The sequence below is a fragment of the Centruroides sculpturatus genome, unplaced genomic scaffold (genome assembly GCF_000671375.1).
Source record: "Centruroides sculpturatus isolate CEXI.00-Female unplaced genomic scaffold, Cexi_2.0 scaffold976, whole genome shotgun sequence".
Lineage (NCBI taxonomy): Eukaryota > Metazoa > Arthropoda > Arachnida > Scorpiones > Buthidae > Centruroides > Centruroides sculpturatus.
The window spans coordinates 173,014-192,763 of NW_019385504.1; the positions used below are offsets into that span (position 1 = coordinate 173,014).

Here is a 19,750-nt window from a genome sequence, read left to right on the forward strand (position 1 = left end):
AACAAACAGTGAACAGAAAAGTTACTCGGAATAGGTGATAGCTGTCCATGTGTTAAAAAAAGGTTGGGAAGAGTGTTGTAAGACTAAACTTTGTATAACAACTTTCATGCACGGAGGTAGAAGTCTACATTTCTAAAGTTGATAACAAAGTTGCAAGAAAAAAATGAACTAATTTCTAATTATTTAAATATCTAATCAGTTCCTTGTGGGAGATGCTATGTAGAAAGCATGCTCAGTCAAAATATATATCCATGTTGGGGTTGGAGTCAAATGTTGCTAATGCAGTTTTGACAAACCCTTTCATGTTGGAAGTCTGGTGTTTGAAGGTTACCCCTTGTAGTGCCCACATATTCTAAGTTGCAGTTGGCTCTGTGATCTGTAATGGGGATAATATATAGTGTGAAACAGAATTATACGTCAGTGTAAATTTTTACAAATCTCGAATTATTTACAGTACATTAATAAAATTTTACATAATTATTTAACGTTGTCTTCTAATGATTTTCACCAAGTATCATCCTAATAGCTTAATCCAAACATTACTTATGCAAAAATAGCCATTTCAGTATATACCAGGTTGGAGGCACAGTACATATCTAGATGATCTTTAGTGTTGTGGAGGAAGGTGAAATTTGAGGAATACTTCTGAAACCTAATTGAAAGTTAATATTTCTGGCAATCTCCATGTATAGAGTGTTTTCTTGTGCTTTTTCTAGCTGGATATTGGTTAATATGTTTAGTGTTTATTTATGTGTAGCCAGTTTAAGTATAGTTGAATTTATACATGGCTTCACTGGCCAAATAGTATTGTAAATTTGTCCTTTGCCATTGCTGTACCATAGGAAAAATAAACTTCTTAATGCATGGTTAAGCATCTTCCCATCTTCCATTTTCAATGTTTGCCTCCCTCCGGAGTGTGCTTCTCTGATCCACTATGCACAAAATTTTTACCTTTGAAAAATTCACCAGGAAATACTCAATCCCTAACTTGATAATAGGTCTCAAAAACAGCATCTACCAGTTAGACCTTCAATTGTTTTCCAGTATCAACACTTAAGTCATAGACTTAGCAGAATCTGTTGAGTTTGCACCTCCGAAATAACATTTAAAAAAATAAATTTGTTGCTGCTCTGTTCTCAGAAAAGCATTAATCACACTCAACATTCTTAAAGCATCATTTTGTTGGAACAACATTAGTTTCTCCTTATCACCTACAACTTGCCATTATATATTGGCTGGCTTTCACTCTTCCCATTTCTTTCACACCAGAACATGTCATTCCAAAAATAGAACACCTCAATGAGGGCATAGATGATATAAACAAGGAATTCTACAAGTGGAAAACCATCTTTACCCTTGAGCACATTCCAACCCTCAAAACTGACAGTTCCCTAAACTTCTGTCTCCTACTAGACCTTCAACTCTCCTCTCTTACCTTTTCCCTTTTTCCTACAGGCTATACCACTAAGTTCAGCCTACAAACTTTCAAAATCTAAAAATGGATGAAATCTATCATCATCACCCTCAAATTTAATAAGTTTAAGGACACCGTCCTTATTTATAGGTCTGCTTATCATAATTGCATCCAGGAATATATGCATGATATCCACTGATCCATAGCTACCAACAGCTTCCTTCAAAAGCTCCAGTCCAGGATACTTAGATTTTCCAATGCTCCAATCTCAAGCCTCCTTCATCTGTGTAACATTACAGTCACTTCTATCATCCTATCATTTCCTGGCACATTAGTGTGGCCTTTGACCCATTGGAGGTTAATGGTATGGAAAACTCCTGCCAGGTCTCAGAGTTGTTTAATAAAGGTGCATCTGCCATGGATAGCAACCCAGATTAGGAGGCTTACTTAAAAATCCTGCAGAAGCAATGAGATGAAAATCACACTGAGCAGAGTACTTATGAGTTCATCCCCAGTTTTGCACAGTGATGGATAATGAACCATTTCAACATATCTTTCCAGCTTACCCAATTTCTGATCAGAAATGAAAGCTTTAACAAAAGTCTCCTGAGATTCTTAAGCAAAGGGAACAGAAGGTGCAGCTGCAACCTCCAGAAAAAAGAGGATCCAACTCACATCGTTCAACATTCAACAAAGCACATTGATTCAGACTGCCTTCAATGAAGGTCACATTGGCACTGTGAACTAAGAGAATTGATACACTCAGTGTTTTTCAACCTTTTTCATTGAGTGGCACCCCTGATTGAAAAATAAAAAATCGTGACACCCTTGACCAGCGGCAGATCTCAATATGGGGGCTAATGGGCTAGATAAATTTTTTGCCAAAACGAATATTACGCGCAACGCTGGGGTGGGGTCCGGGAAGGGAGTCCCCTCCCCGGAAAGAAGCTTTTAAAAATTGACAATTTGAAGTAGCATTTTAATGCAAAAAAACAGCGTTTCTACGTGTTTAAAATCAAAATTTAAGTCCACTGAATTTTGTCAAAATACCTACATGTAAAATAATAGTCTCTCTAGTGTTTTTTAAATTTAGTTTTATTATAAAATATACTGTATTGGGTAATTAAGATGTTTATATTTTGAAAAATTTGTTCTGCACATTCCAATTTGTAATTTTGTTAATTTAGAGATCTCTGGTAGACCTTAGTGAAAGTTGAAAATGTTTGCCAATAGTTCTTATTAAAAATTTTTGTTACTGGATTTTAAAGGTTGTTTACAGTGTGTTTGTGACTCATTCCAGTATTAAGAAAAAGGTAATTTTAATAAAATGAAACATATAATAAGGTAGGTTTAAGCAAATTATCAAATGTATTCTATTGTACATTCCATTTTTACCATTAGATTAATAGATATAAGTAAAATTTGTCAAAAACATTATTCTACTTATTTCAAAATTATAATATTTCATACAGTTACATACCTTCAACAATATTAATTATAATATCCTTTAAATTATCTTCATCTGTTATAATTAAGAATCTATTTGAAATTATTTGTTCTTTTCCTTTTTCAATAATTGGAATTTCAATTTGCTCAATAACAGGTGGATATGGAGATACAATCTTAATTGAGATTTCTTCAATGTTGCTATTCAACTGCCGATCATTTATCACGATACTAAAATTACCTATTTTTTTAAAAAAATAATTAATTCAATAACTTTAACTTTCATATTTAAGTTTTATCTTAAACTTTCACAAAATTAAGTATATATAATTATACGATCTCTAAAATATTCTCAAAAATATTAACTTACCTGCTAGTGGTTCTTGTTTTGTGTGTTTAAATAGTAATTGTTTATCACGTATAGCCGTATAAAAAAATATAGATCCAGTTCTTAATATAGTCTTATTTCCATTGTTAGACTGTAATATCAATTTTCCAGTTGTTGGCTCAGTTATTAATATTACATTTAAATAATTTTGATCGGTGTCATCATCAATTGCAGATAATATAGTAGACTCCACAACTCTGTAACTATTAAATTCACCAACCAGTATATCATTTACAAGTAGAATAGGTGCTTTCTCATTCACTAAAATAAAAATTTTCAATTATAAATAAATTTGAAGAATTATATATATCTTTTAAGATAAAGCAATTGCTATCTTAAAAAATGGCACAAAGAATATGAAAGAAATAAATATTTAATAAAAAATAAAAATATTGTTAAAGATAAATTTTATAGATTCCTATATATTAAAGGATCATTTAAAAGCTAAAAATAAAAGTTTAAACAGGTAGAACTCCAGTCAGTACCATCATCAACTAATAAATTAAAATTTACAGCTAATGAAAAACGAAACAAAATAAAGAAGAATAAATGAAGTCTTCAGCAGCAGTATGTTATAGTTCTAACAATACTAATAGATTTTATATAGGAGAAGCAGGCAAAAACTAAACACAGAAGTTAGGTAATGTTAAAACATATTATTAAGAGACAGGAGTATAATGTGCTCCTGTCTCATGTTCATTTTTTTAAATTTTATTATTTCATTTATTTTAATATTATTTTTTATCAACTTGGTACTGTCTTTATGCCTCAGTTGGACACTATCACCAGTTGCTATAATTGTCTTGGCTTGTCAAGTGTGCACCTGTGTGTGTAAAATAGAACTTTCTTTTATGGCCACATCCTGATTGGAAGATGATTGGTGATGTATGGGAAGTAGGGAGAGAAGATAAAAGCCTTGGAAACTGAAAGGAAAAAATCTTTTTGCCTTTTTTGTGCTTCTGAGTTCACTTTGCTCTTGTACAAGGTGATCATTAGACAAAAAAGGGGAAACCAATGGAATTGACAAACAGAAAGAGCAAAGCAAGCTGTGAAAAGAAGTGCACAATTTGGATTTTTGCACAGGTACCTGTATATGAAGCACCAAGATTTGAGTGATTTATAAATATACAGCATGTCCAAGAAAGATCTTTATCATTCTAAATATTAATAACAAAAATACTAACAGGTAAAATGAAATGCAGTTTGCTGCAAAAGAATGAAGAAATCTAAGACTTTTCGATAATGACTTTTCGAATGAAACTTGTAGTGAATGGTCACTAATTGTATTTATTGTAATCTTGTGTTCAAATTGGTGTATTAATATTAGTTACGTAATTAGTTTTGTATTGTAAATTGTAAAACGGGAATGATTTCCGTTTTGTATAAAAAAAAATAAACCCCCACCATATGTCATGTGCCACCATTTGATGGGTGAGGCTTGCAATTGGTTATTCGAAAAAGTCACGTGTGTAAAGTTCCCAGATGGTGGGAGCTTTTAAATAGTGTGTATTGTGATTGGTCGGAAACATTTTCCCTTGGGATATTTGCCTAGACTGGACTCATAAGGACTGATCGAGTGAAAGAGAGAAAGTAAGGGGTATTTGCTGATAGCACGGAAGGCAAGCAGTGGACCAGTGAAGTCGAGAAGGAAGAATCCATCTTCATCAACATGAGGACACTGCATATGCCCGATACAACAGGGGCACCATGTGGTAGAGTGGATATTTTACCAACCGACATAGTTATTTTGTTTGTGAAACCTCTTTCAACACGTGTTGATATACCTTGTTAGTGGGGTGAACCATCATGAGATTGAATGTGTGAACGTGTTATGAACACAGGAACATCGTCTGTAAATATCTTTGTATCCGATTAGGTTAAGTTTGCGTTTTCCTTCGTCTCCACATATATTTTTTTACATATGTTCTTTTGGTTTTTTAATAAATTTCATAAATTTCGTGTCATCACTTTGTTAAGTCCTCATTATTCCTACCTGATAAAAATGTCTAGATCGTTTCGACCATCCAAGATACTACAAACTCTAACGAATTCACAAATGAAAGAGTTAATTTACTTCGTTAAGAAAATGGTGCCTGACAATATCAATGTTTCTAAATGTACTCAAGTGTTTAAATTGTAAATTAAAAGGTGAAATGATAGAAATAACTGTCCACCTGAAGCAATCTCAAGAAAAATATTTCAAATAAGGCTGCACTAGCAACATTCATATCTTCGATTTTAGAAACAGCCATTTAGTTATAAACAAATTGGTTGAAAAGTTTAATGAAATAAGAATAACGATGACATCATTCTCATTTAACTCATTCAACTTTACAAACATACCCATTAATAAAGCTTTGATAGTCATTGTAGTTTGGCTCGACTTTATACTATGGATAACTAACTGACACAACATTACAAATATGTTCATTGTATTGTATTTCTCAGATGAATTCAAGTGAATGGAGTTTTCAGTATCAGTAAAAATATTTATTACAAATAATACAGTACTGATTTTTTAAATAAAACCATCAGAAACGTTGAGGAAGAAAGTGGCCTTCACACTATACAACTCCTTCATCCATTGATCCATTTAGACTGCTAGCCAAGCATCCAAAAAGTGGTTATCTACCAATAATATCATTTTGGTTAAAGCTGGTAAGTATGGAGACATGATTTTAATGAGAAAAAACACATACATGCATATATAAATATATCAACAAAACAGAAAGCATGACATCACACATGGGCTATTTTTAGAGAAACTTCAGAACAGAGTCATGTTTCAAAACAAAGTCATGACAGTGTTGAATGTTTAGCCCTAAAGTTAAAAAACAAAATTAATGCAAATTTAAAATCTAATAATTTGACAAAAATAAATAGTTTAAATAAGGCAGGTATTTTTTACAAGTTGAGCTGTACTTGTAAAAATAAAGTACATTATATAGACAAGACTAAAAAACCATTAGCAAATAGACTAAAAGAACATGAGGCAGTCATAAGGTTAAAATACCACCAATCTCCATTGACTATTCACTGCAAAGAAAATAATTATAATACAGATAGAAATAATATAGAAATTTTATTTAAAGAAAATGATACATATATAAGAAGATTTAAATAACACATAGCTATTATCCAGTGTAAATATTGTATTAACTTAAATAATGAGATGGAATTGATGACATATGGTTATGATGTCATAAACATAACAAATGTTGCAAATGTAAAGCTGGTTAGAGCAAAACAACCTTAGACATTAAAGCAGTCAGGTTTGTTTTATACTTATAAATATTGGGTTGTTCGGAAAGTAATTTTGTTTTTTCCATGGAAATAGACACAATATTTTTATAATAAATAAATATTTTATTGAATTATATATCAACCATTTTGGTCAAATACCTGTGTCATTGTTTCTGGTAGTAGCATGATTTTACATTCATAAAAGTTTTGATCATTGCTTACAAAAAACTGATCCAAGTGATTTTTGACACTGTCATTTCAAGTAAATGTCTTACAGTTAAAAAAATTTGTATAGACCAGAACAAGTAATAATCCGAGTGTGCTCGATCCAACAAATACAGTTGGTATGATAGCATGTCCCATCTAAATTATAACAGTTTCTGACGAGTTACCAAACTTGTGCAAAATTTGACATTATTGTGGTAAAACATTAAATCTGTTTTATTGATCAATTCTGGTCGTCTTTTCTGTTTGATGATATTACTCAATTTGTTTACTCAATGCAGTACACTTTCGAATCAATTGTAAAAAAGAATTTCCTTAAAATCTCACCAAAGAGAGCATCTCTCTTTAAGAGCATGTGGAACACATATATCGAGCTTTGAAACGAAACCAATTTGTTTCAAGTAATCATAAACGGTTCAATTTGACAAATTTAATCTCTTAGTGATTTCATGTGTTGTTATTCGGCAGTTTGCTTAAATCAGTACCTTTATTTTGTTTTCGTTGGCTTCAACTGGCCATCCAGAACTTGGTGCATCTTCAATAATGAAATTGCCAGAACAAAATTTTGTAAACCAGTTTTGGCAGTGTCTTTCCCTCAACACATCATCTCCATACACATCACACTTTTTTTTCTTGCTTGAACAGCATTTTGATTTTTTGGTAATAAAAGAGCAAAATATGCCGAAAATTCTGCTTTTGATCTTCTATATTTGATGAGACACAAAAAATAAACAATTGTGTGGGTTCCCAGACGAGGTTCAAACTTGAGTAAACCATGACATTCTTGCACGACACAAGACATAAACAATGAGACTCGGAACTGTTCGAGTATGTGTCAAACTATCCGTCAAGGTCTTAGAGGAAAACAGATTCTAACACGAATGCTCATAAATAGGTAGATCATTGACTCAAGAGTCTATAAAATGTTGGGTGAGATAAAAATTTTCGAACAAAAAAAAAGGGGAATTTTTGATATATGAAAATGATCATTAAATTCTTAGACGTCAAAAAATGGTATAAACAACAGCCTGAGTTATGAGTGCAGGTGTTATTGTACTATAAACAGTCACCGAGCAGAGTCGACAAAGAGGTATCAGATGGACATCTCAAATCGAACCTTTCCCACAACCCGAAAAGGTTTCGTCTTGCACCTGGAGACAAAGGAGAGACCAATCGGAAAGTGCAGAATGGGATGAGGGACCAATCCAAAATGAGAATAGTGGGGGAAAAACTATAAAAATCAGAACTTCAAGGTCAAAGAGAAGTCTCCGCTGGATTAAGCCTACAGTTGTTCTTTATCTATTGTGTTGTGCCACCGCCGATCACCTAGGACGCCGCAGCTTAACACCGAACATCTGCATCGTCCAGCAATCCTTCTCGTCCGCCCGGACTACAACCGATCACTTGAACTCTCACTGTTTCATAGGAGCACAGAGATTTTGGAATTGTCCAATATCTAAAGAATCTTCAAACACTGGATTAATATAAAATAATACCTCATCAAACCTTTAACCGGTATTAAATTTGAGTAAGATTGGATGCAAACATTTTCGGATCCTTCCCTTGGTCCTTTCTCAAGCAAAGATTCTTCTTTAAAAATCGTAGAACGAACTTCATCTGAATGCGACATTCGAAAAATAAATTCTTCAGAACTACATTTCAAAAGTCAAAATTCAAACAAATGTGAATCACGTGCATTCCAGTATTCCGTAACAAAATTCGTTACGTAATGTTCGGTTTTCTTAAAACGGTTTTTATGGATGTGTTACATTAACGAAAAATAAAAATAAAAGAGCATATCAGTGGGTATGATGTTTTAATATCCTATCTACTATACGTATTTATTAACGTGAATCTTCCTTATGGAGTAGGGCCTGCCATGCTAGGGACAGGGTAATTTCATCCCTCAAGTTAATAAGTGCAGAAGTGTAGTATGCTTTGCAAATTTCCATTTGTTCCAACCACTTGAGGTGGTCTATAAACGATGTGGTAATGAAGAGTTTGGCGTTGTCGAAGTTTACCGAAATCTCCGGGTCAGACGCATACACGGATAACGATGTAGAATCCCTGTTGTGGAGGATGTCCCGTCTGTGTTCAGCCCATCGGACACCAATAGCATGTTTAGTGGCGCCAATGTAGACCAGTTCCCTTTCAAATCTATGGTCTGTTAGGGGGATAGCGTATACCCTTGGTAGTTTACCCTCGTTAGGTTTATCTTTTTCATTGCGCAGAAGCTTAAATAGATAAACCTAACGAGGATAAACTACCAGGGGTATACACTATCCCCCTAACAGACCATAGATTTGAAAGGGAACTGGTCTACATTGGCGCCACTNCAATATACACTTTGAATGTCAGCATTATATTTTACAAGTGGATTTTAGTTAGTTTTTCCTTCATCTTTATAAATCAAAAATACAATCTAAACAAGACATTATAAATCTATGGAAAAACAAGAAGTTAAAGAAGCTGATGTTCCTCAAAGACAAAATTAAAAGGATGGCTCATTTGCAGAGAAAGAGAATCAGTTCCTACGATTGTTTGCAGTTTCCTCATAAATTGATTTAGTAGAGACAAATTATAAATGTGAAAGCAAAATATCTTTCTACAAAAACACATTTTATTTTCTAATTACTGTATATATTTTTTAATCCCTTAATTTTATTTTTTCAATATATTTCTTCTTTCCTATATTCACAATTTTCATATTTACTGTAATTTTGCAATGCATTATCTCTGCAAAATGGAACTTTGTATATTTTTTTTTTTATTAATGAAATGCTAAATGATCTGAGATTGTATTTTTGGCTGATTCAACATCTAATCAACAAATAAATTGTAATATAATAGTTTTTTTTATGGTAAAATAATAAACAATATGATATTTGTGAGATTTAAATTTTTTTTCAAAGTTTAAATAAATTGAGAAACTATTTTCTACTTTTCCATGGACTACTTTCTAGTTATAATTCTATTTTAAAATGGAAACTTTAATTTTTATTAAGTATGTTTGTTAAATAAAACTTAATTTTTAATTAATGTTAAAAGAGTAAACTTTTTATAATTCTTTCAAACTCTGTCATCTGAAATTATTTTGATCATTAATATTTTAATTCAAAATTTAGTCACTATTTCCAACGAAGCAGCAAAATTAACACCAATCAGTTTAATGATTCTCCAATATATAAACAATAAAAATTATTAAAAAATTATACTTTTACCTCTGGATGCTCTTCTAAACTTGATAAATTTAGTCCATATTGTCTGATTAACATTTGGGACTGAAAAATAACAATATTGCTTACTTGAAGCATTTAAAATAAAGTATGGAAAAATATATATATCATAAAAGTATTAAAAATTTCTGGTGGCTTCAGAATTATCTGAACAGGTTAAGATATATATACAAAAAATAATTATTCTATCAGGTATTTTAAATGGAAAAGAGCAAGGTGAAAAGTATAAATTGACATTGATATTATTATTCAGCATTAAATTTTAAAAAACTTTCCAGAATTCCTTTTCTTTTTTTTTTATTAATATAACAATATAATTTCAAGAATAAAGGCTATCAAAATTTCCAAAACATTTAGTACTTAGAATATTTATTTAGTGATCTGATATTCCAAAGATAATTCTGAATAAATATTTCTATTTTAACTCTTAATACAACTAATTTACATTAATATAAATCACAAGGGGTACTGTAGTTAGTTCACTTTTATCAAAAATTCATATTAATTAATGATTTTCAGGGTGAAGGTAGTATAATTTAGGAAGTTATAACTTAATAGTCAATTAAAATTTATAAATTAATAATATTTTAAATTAATTTACTAAATAAAGTTGATTAAAATTAAATTTATTTACAAAAACAAATTAATATTTGAAATGATTTTCAAATCAAACAAAATGAGGAAGAGATGGTATTTGCTGTTTAAGTATGAAGCAATATATCAGAGTGGTTAAACAAAAAGCTAAAACAAATCCACGATTTTTTTTCTGTTGAAAATTGTTTGAAAAAATAGAAAATATTTTTTGGCACTGTTGTATGCACTGTACAATATTCAAACTAGCATGTGTTTGCATGGGATTGCATCTATTTAGAGGAGTGGCTGTCCTTAAACTTTAACCCCTATTTTCTGAGTACTGTTAAGTTTACTGCTATACCTTAGTATACAGTTTACAGTGGAGGGTAATAGGCAATGAACACCAACCAATTTAAGGACTTTACACTTATTATTTAATGTTCTTATTAAAATATATGATTCAAAACTTCGGGAGTCTTACATGCATATTGATACACCGACAATATATATTCAGTACTGTTAACACGCGTCTATATCGGCTCCCGAATCTACTACCTAATTTTTTAGGGATTGTACAAAAACAGAGAAAAAAAACACAAACAAATTTTCTTACATGAGCTCTTCTGTAAAATTTTGGTCAATGTATATGTGGTTCACTTCGAAGTCTTTATTCTAGGTCCGGATGGAATTGGATTACTGTTCTCTCTCCACACTGTCCATTCTCCTTTCTCTTTCACCACGTGCTTATCCACTCGCGCACTTCACTAATACCACGTGTCCAACACAGTCCGAAATAACCAGACAAAGAGTGAAACACCTCCCTTTATACTTCTTCGTTTTTGACGTCACGAGTCACAAACCAATCAGAGTCCCGCGGGTTTTTACAAAAGTGGTGCCCAGGCACAAACGGAGCATGTGAAACACATACAACGAAAAAAAAAATTTAATCTGAGTGACAGATCACTACAGTACAATAGAATGATCTGCTAAAACCATATGTTTGAATTACTCTACAGAGGTCAAACCCATCTTTGCTTATTAGGAGAAGAAAATCTATTCTACTCAAAATGGAACATTTATTACAGTAACACTTTTTATTGTTCACGTCAAAAAGCATAAAAAGTACTCATTGTTGGAAATAGGGTTATTTCTTGAGGCAGTGAAGATAATCTANTAATCTCAGTCTCTGTTAATTGCAGCTAATTAAAAAAGATGTGATAAACATCACTAGTCTCACTATTGGAAGAAGAAACATTTGCTTATAGTTATATCCATTCTATTTTAATATTTTTATTAAATGGTTAATATATAGAAGGTTGGTAGTATAAACTAAGTGGGATTACTTGAAATATTAGTATACTGGTATTTAGTACACTGGTACTAAATACCAATAAGATTCGTTAATAATATGCATCAATTAATATGCATCAATGTCCTTAATTTAATCAAATTATTCTTTCAATCACTATAACAGTGTATTAATTTTACAATTACCTGGTAATTGTAGAATAAAACAATTTTAATCTGTGTAACTGTGTTGCTGTAATCTTATACACCAGTATGATAAGTCCTATTAATAGAAATACACTGTTATAGTGATTGAAAGAATAATTTGAACCAGTAAGATTCATTCACAATACAAGATAGGATAGGATTGGACAAACTAATCTGAACACCAGTGGCATCAAGCTAAATATGTTATTTTAATGAGAGATTGGACTGCCTTTCACTTATAGTACAATATTTAACTGACATGGAATAGACAAATAAAGATTATGGATACTGTCTAGGGAAACGTGTCCCCATTCTTCAACAATGGAGTCAGGTTTCAAAACTGTGGAGGAAGAAACCTGCTGCACACCTTTGCCTCTAAGATTTTCCACACTGAATGAATCCACGATGTTCAGATCAAATGATTGTGGAGTCCAAGAAAAATGTTGAACTTTATCTTGATGTTCATCAAAACAGGACTGGATACATTTGGCAATGTGTTTGCCACATTATTGTCTTAGAACACTGTTTCTCCAGTTTGAAACAAAGCTTGTACTATGAAATGTAGTTAATCTTTCAAAAGTTTAACATGATGTTGTGCCCTGATCCCTGCACAATGGGCCCCAGTAAATGCCAAGATATTGCAACATATAATTATTTTTACAGGTGTTCACATTATTTTGTCCAACCTCTGTATAATTGATATTTTCATAACGAACTGATGTTAAAATTTCTAATTTAACAAAATTTATAATTATAATTTTTCTTACATTCACAGCTCCGTAATTTTTCATCTACGAAATAACCAGTTCCACAGCTCTGAACACACATTTTATGTTTCAAATAAAATCCTTCTTTACAGTAGCTACAATGATGAAAATCTAAACAACTATAACAATTCTCTGAACATTCTGCAAATACAAAAAGTACTAAAATTAATTAATTATAAATTTTTCACATCAACAAAAAACTAAAATAATTATTTCAATATGAAAATTCATTGCATATACTTCAAAATAAACAAATCTTGGCATCATGATGTAAAGATGCAAGCAGACTGCTAATTAAAGAAACTGAACAGAATGATTCATTGACAGGTGCATAATTATCATGAGCTTTGATTAAAATAAAAAATAATATCTAAAATAAAGTACTGAGTACTTAACATTTCAGAGGAGCAAATACTTTTAAAAAATAATATTTTTGGTCATATTTAATAACTATCCTCAGATTTACAAACTTTCACATTTTGAACTGAATGATTTAGAACACAAAGAAATGGAACAAATTTTTAACAAGACAAACATTTTTTTAAATTGAAACAAAAATAAAACTAACAGAAATAAATATCATAGATACAAAATAATTTAATTCAAATTTTTCAAAATATGTAATTTGAATTATTAATTGGTTCAAAACTTGTGGTTTTATTGTGTGTGCAATAATTTTTGGGGAAATTTTGTGTATGTTTGAAAGAAATTTTGGGTCCTAATAATATTCTGCACCCCTTTTTGTAAGTTGCATTGCACCATATTTTTTCTTGTTGCTTGCGACAGCTACACTTGATCAATCATGTTGTGAGCAAAAAAATCAACAAGACAGCCAAGTAAACAAAATCCTGTGGTGTTTGTAATGAGAGGTACACGATCCTGCGAGCAAAATGGTACAAGAGAACAATCTTAACACAAAGTATTCTTTTTTCTCACCGAACAGGTTCTTTTTATTGGATCCCAACTTTACAACTTCCAGAATTTAATATGTATACAGGCGCTCAATGTTGGTCCTCAAAAACAATTATCTTGCACACACGAGACAATCTGACGAGGACCGTACTCACTTACACTAACTTACACTAACTAAAAACTAAAAATAAAAGAATAAAGGATATAAGGATAGATAAGGAAAGAAGTAGAAATACCCAGGTTTCTTGCGATGAGCCCTTGGGTGGAGAACAACTTTGGAATAAGTTGTCTTCCCTCGATGATCTATCTCTGCGCTTTCTTGTCTTAGGTCACCTTTTTCTTGTAGGCCTTTCGTCTACAGTCTTTTTCTTTCGGACTGAGTCGTCTTCCCTCGATGATCTCTCTCTGCACTTTCTAGTCTTAGATCACTTCTTACTTGTAAACCTTTCATCTACAGTCTTTTTCTTTCGGATTGAGTCGTCTTCACTCGATGACCTCTCTCTGCACTTTCTCGTCTTAGATCACCTCTTTCTTGTAGGAGCACTCGCTTTGTTACCTCCTACCTCTTCGAGATCTCAACTCCGACTCTTACCCTTTCTGTCCGTTTTTGCTTCAGGGCCTCACTCCCTCTCCCTTTGTTCTCCTTTTCCAGGGAAGGGTAATCCTCCCCCAAGGGCACAAAAGAGTTAGACGAAAAAAGTTCTAGAAAGATTTAGACAAAGAAACTCTAAGACTAATTCAATATAAAATATACAGAATATACCATATCATGGCCGACGGCCACAATCCTAGACTTTTCCTGATATTTTCACATTTTGACAAATTCCGACTTCCCATGACTTAATTTTAACACTAACGAAAATCCCTGACTTTTCAGGTGCATTGGAACCCTGCATGAAAAATCTCTGGAATATTCTAGTGAAAAAAGTTTCCAAAAAATAATTAGCAATGAAACAACAGAGAAGAACTTCTCAATGCTATAATGCTGGCTTTAAAGAAAATAGATGATTCTACTTTGCAGAACCTCATAGAAAGCATCTTCAACCAAATTTTTCAAATAACTAATCAAAATGGACTTGTGTTTATTAAATTCAATCAGCATTTTTGTTTAGAAATAAAAAAAAAACTTTATTTTGAAAATATGTATATTTTTGAGTTAATGATATTCTGAATGTCACCACTTTGTTCAAAATTTATTTATCAATATTGATTTAGTGCAAAATACATAAGTTCTTCAAATTCATGAAAATAAAAAGGTATATAATTTATGCCTTTTAGTATATTAGAATTTTTCTATGCTCCTCTAATGTATTTCTTCATACAAAATTCGAATAAACACAATAAATTGTAATAAAAATAAGTTATAGTAAAATTTTATACTGTTTTATTTAAGCAACTTCAATGCACACTATTTCTACCCATAATGATGTCATCTCTCAAAAATGTAAAAATGTTTCCAACTCAAAAACAGGACAAACAGAAGAGAGGGAAAATGTGAAAAAAGGAAAGTCAGAGTAAAGGTGGAAGGACAGTAGAGAGAGTGAGTGAAGGAAAAAGTAGTAGTAAAGTTTAAAAATATTTGACTGTTTCAATTCAGTACAATGAATTGGCAGGAGGGAATCCGTGAATGTAGATTAGATTCTCTACATAATCATATATTGTTTTTAAACATTTTTACCACTATTAGTAACAGGTTGTGCCTCCAGGAGAAACCCACTGTGAAAATTAATTCTTTTATGTAAGTTTGTAAATGAATCCAGCACATATGTCATGAAAAATAGCATGTTTATTTTACAATTTCCATTACAAAATTTCAACAACTATTTTATGCATCAACTCATGATCTTAAAAAAGTCTATCTTAAAACTATCCTAAAGCTAGAGAAGTATGGAATAGGCAGGAAAAATTATAAGGGTCAAAGTGGGAGAGGTATCTGTAAGCCCAAAATGGTAAATGAAGACGATAATGTTCTCTCTCTAAATGTAAACTGGGAATGATTCTGTGTTGGGTAATCCTTCCTATCACTGGATTTCCTTTCTGTTAGTGATTTTGTAGTCCCAGTCTCATATAAACTTTATGGTTACCATGACCTTCTCAAGTTTTCCTTCTGTACATACAAGCACCTCCAAGAGAATGTGGTCGTAAACATATGGTGAGTTTGATCTAACAAAGAGATATGCATATATTACATAAGAAAAGTACTTTATTTCACCCGTATTTTAGACTTAACAGAATTCTTTCGGATTCCGACACTCCTTGTTTGTTATTGTATACAAACAAATTCAGATCTAAAGGCAGAACTGCTACCACAAACCTCGCGACAAAAGGTCTACTGAAAATACCTGGCATGGTACAAAGAAGACTTATCTAAAAACTTACAAACTACTTAAACTAAAAAGAAAGAAAGAAAGGATAGAAAATAGAACAGGTAGATCGATAGTGCTAGGCAAGAATGAGTACCCAATAGTTGACGATCAAGGTGGCAGTGGTCGAACGATATCTTTCTGAATTGTGGGGAACAATGTAGGTGAAAATTGATCAAAACTTTCCTATATCCTCGCAGAGGTCCTTATATCAAGGAACTCGGTTCCTCTCGATTGCTAGTTTTAAGTCTTCGTTGCTTTCTCTCGCAAGCCGATGCCAAAACGACCTGGAGAACACTCTGATGTGTCTTCTCTCTTTGACGCTCCAGCAAAAAATGGAAACAAATGTCTTTTCTTTTGCCTCTGGGCTACCCCTTCCTTTTGTCCACAAACTAGGTCACCCATCACCTACTCTTGGGAAAAGTTTCTAGGAAGTTATATACAAAAAAACCAAGAACAAAGAAGAAAGGAAGGGAAAATATATATACAGTGGTGATATTCAGCAGGTTCGCACAGGTTCTGCCAAACCCGTTGTTAACATTTTCAAAGTTTTCAAAAATATATTAAAATATACGTATTATACTCTGTAACACTACTAAACTAGTGCCTTATACCCCGTTCACCTTGGTGCAACCTCCTTCGACTGTTTCAATCGCAATCGACTCAAGAGAGTTCTTGAAACTAGATCCAGTCATAAGAGATATCCCACAATCTCACAAGCACGAGAAAATACAAGATGGCTGCGGAACACGTGTCAGGCTATATAATAAGATACCCATATCATATGGGTATCTTAAGGTCAGTTTTTGCGCTAATGCACCATTTGAGCAAAAAAAAATTAAGGAAAAATTTTCTGTTAGCGAACCCTTTGTTAGATATTTCGAATATCACCACTGTATATATACATATATTAAAGCTATTGTGAGATCTGAATAGGCCCTGGGTCTAAATTAATAATTTCAGAATAATATTAAATTTTTGTTATAAAATATTATTTTGTTTTGGTGAGAAATTAACGATTTTCCAACGTGGGAAAGATAGATAACAGATGCTACTTCCTTCTAGGGAAGTTAGAACATCATCTGTTTTTCCCTTATCTGCGAAAAATATAGCTTTGATGGGAAATGTTTACCCCTCACATATTCCCCTTTTCGTCCGTTCCCACGGAAGAATCTTGCATGATGATTGGTCGCCGATCGTCAGATATAGCGGAAATTTATCAGAATTCGGGGAGTTCATTGACAGACCTGGAAGAGTCAGGACTCCATACATTTTTCTCCTGATGGCCAACGCCCTTAGACGAGCCACATAGAATAATCCCAGAGTTAGCACTTAGAAGTTATACTTTGATTTTGTGCACATATCGATCTCCCATGGAAAGAAGTAAATGAACTTTATCTCCAAAGTGTCCCTTGCCTGCAGAGAAGACAAACGACAACTAAACCAGGTTGTATGTTTTATAATGATATTGTAATCTCTCTCGATCTTGTATCGGTTATAATAGGGTCGTTTCTCTCTCGATGTGTATCTTAATTGTAGCAGTTATATCATTCCTTCATTTGATATTTTGTATTAGTTTTTATTTTCTTTTGTTTTATTAAATTTACTATGGTTTGTTTATCAAATGAAATGACTCTTAATTTGTGTTGGAATCAGATCTCACACGCGTGTTTGTCCGCGGAATTTAATTGACAAACTGGTGTCACGAATCCTGACGTTGGATAAAGACCTTGCCGTCTATATCCTCTCTAATATTAAAAAGCCCTCCCGGTCAAAATCCTGATTAGGATCGGATCTCTCGATCCGAAACTCCGAGAACAGATTTCGGTTAATCTGAGCCTGTAAGAGATATAGGATCAACCCTATACCCATGGTCGATCTCACACTATATACAAAAGTAAAAAATATAATGGTGTACAACCACAAGAAAAACAATGCCCCTGCTCCTCCATCCACCTATTCTGTACAACTCACCTTTCACACCCACTGGGTTTCTTTTATCATGCTACTTTATTGACTAGAAGTTATTGACTAGAGGGCAATAAACTAGCAAGACAAAAGACACAAAGAAAATGAAAAGACAAAAGAAAAAGGCAGAGAACATTTTGGAAAGGTCTACAAATAATAACTATAACTAAAATATATACATAAAATACATGGCAAGCAACTGTCACACCACAATTAAGATAAATATTTCAACTAAAAACAAGAAAATCATTTAGATACCATATCAAAAAATAAAACCAAACCCTCATCAAAAGTAAATAATGACATTTCCAATTTAAAATCAAACACTGGTTACCATATTTCTGTACTTAGAAGAACAATCAAACCTGTCTAATATAAAACCTGCATATAGCAAAAATCTGTCATTAACAAAAGAATTCTTTAGTTCCTTCAATTTTCTGCAAAATCAATGTAAATTAGCATGTATACAGCAAAACTTATCAAACATGAAACTGAAAAATAAAATCAGGCTGTTTAACAAATAATTCAGTATCCTCTTCCATACTCAACATAAAGTTTTTTGTGTATTTTTTAACAGTTGTCTTTACTTAACACAGATATGTGATTTGATAAGACAAAATGAAAATTAAAACTGAAATATAGTGAAACCTCTATATTCGTCATTAATCTGTTCCTAAGGATCTAACAAATACGGAAAATGACGAATATAGAAACACTTTTTCTCATAATAAATAACTGATATTCAATTAATTCCATTCTCATCCTAAAAAAAATAAAATAATAAAAATTTTGTTGTTTTTAAAACTTTATCTTTATTGTATTAAATAAATACAGTATAGTGGTAGAAGGGAAAGAAGATTAAGGTTATTATTGTTTAGAAGGAGACATACAATCAATTAAAACATTAGGGTAATTATGATCTCAGCATGTTAAATTCTTTGGCTAAGTTGGAAACATTAGAGAGGTTGTGGCTTAAGTTTTCATCTCTAAAATGTAAACATCAAATGTTAAGTGATGCATCTTGAAAGCCTAGAAGTTTGACAATGGCATTTGGAACGTCATTAGAATAATGCTAGACATTCCAAATGCCATTATCAAACTTACAAGATGGCAGCACTCAACATTCACGTTTTAGAGATGAAAACTTCGGCTGCAACCTCTCTACTTTGTCCATTTTCAGACTTACAAGGGAACTGTCGGAGTGTCTTCTAATAAATTTTAATAAAATTTAGTTAATAACTACATTAAAATTATACAAACTCTATTTTAAATTTGTAGCATTCACTAAAAGTGTTAATCATAGTTATTAGAAATCAAATGTCGTACTACTTTATAGTAGTTTAACATAATTATGCAAATTTTTAGAAGTGAAAGGGTCACGGAGGAAGATGGCGATATTACATTTAGAATAAATTCTAGAATTTTCAAAAATGTGAGAATTAAATGTAAATATTCAAAACATTATAGCAGAATTTAAACATTTATGTGATAATGTTTGGCCTACAGAAAAGGTTCGTAGGCCTAATATTTAAGACGTTGATAAACAGGTAGCCAAACTGCTTTTTAATGCATTTAGCGATATTTTAAGTAATTATGTAAGTAGAGATGACAAAGAATTTTGTCAGATGGAAAATAATAATTTGATTAAAGATAGGCCTATTTCAGATAATAAAATAACACGTCTGCTTCAAGAAAAAGAAATTGATAATGCAGACACTGAC

The 19,750-nt window shown here is 32.0% G+C and overlaps 1 protein-coding gene across 1 annotated transcript in view; it reads right to left on the reverse strand.

The window, feature by feature from the left end:
• Positions 1-19,750, reverse strand: part of LOC111639622 (extracellular matrix protein FRAS1-like) — a 181,214-nt gene that overhangs the window by 22,302 nt on the left and 139,162 nt on the right. Inside the window, exons 13-15 of the mRNA XM_023385519.1 lie at positions 12,787-12,927; positions 3,231-3,509; positions 2,895-3,101 (exon numbers count right to left, since the gene is read on the reverse strand). Of these exons, the coding sequence (XP_023241287.1) occupies positions 2,895-3,101; positions 3,231-3,509; positions 12,787-12,927 (627 nt within the window). The remainder of the gene's footprint in view (positions 1-2,894; positions 3,102-3,230; positions 3,510-12,786; positions 12,928-19,750) is intronic.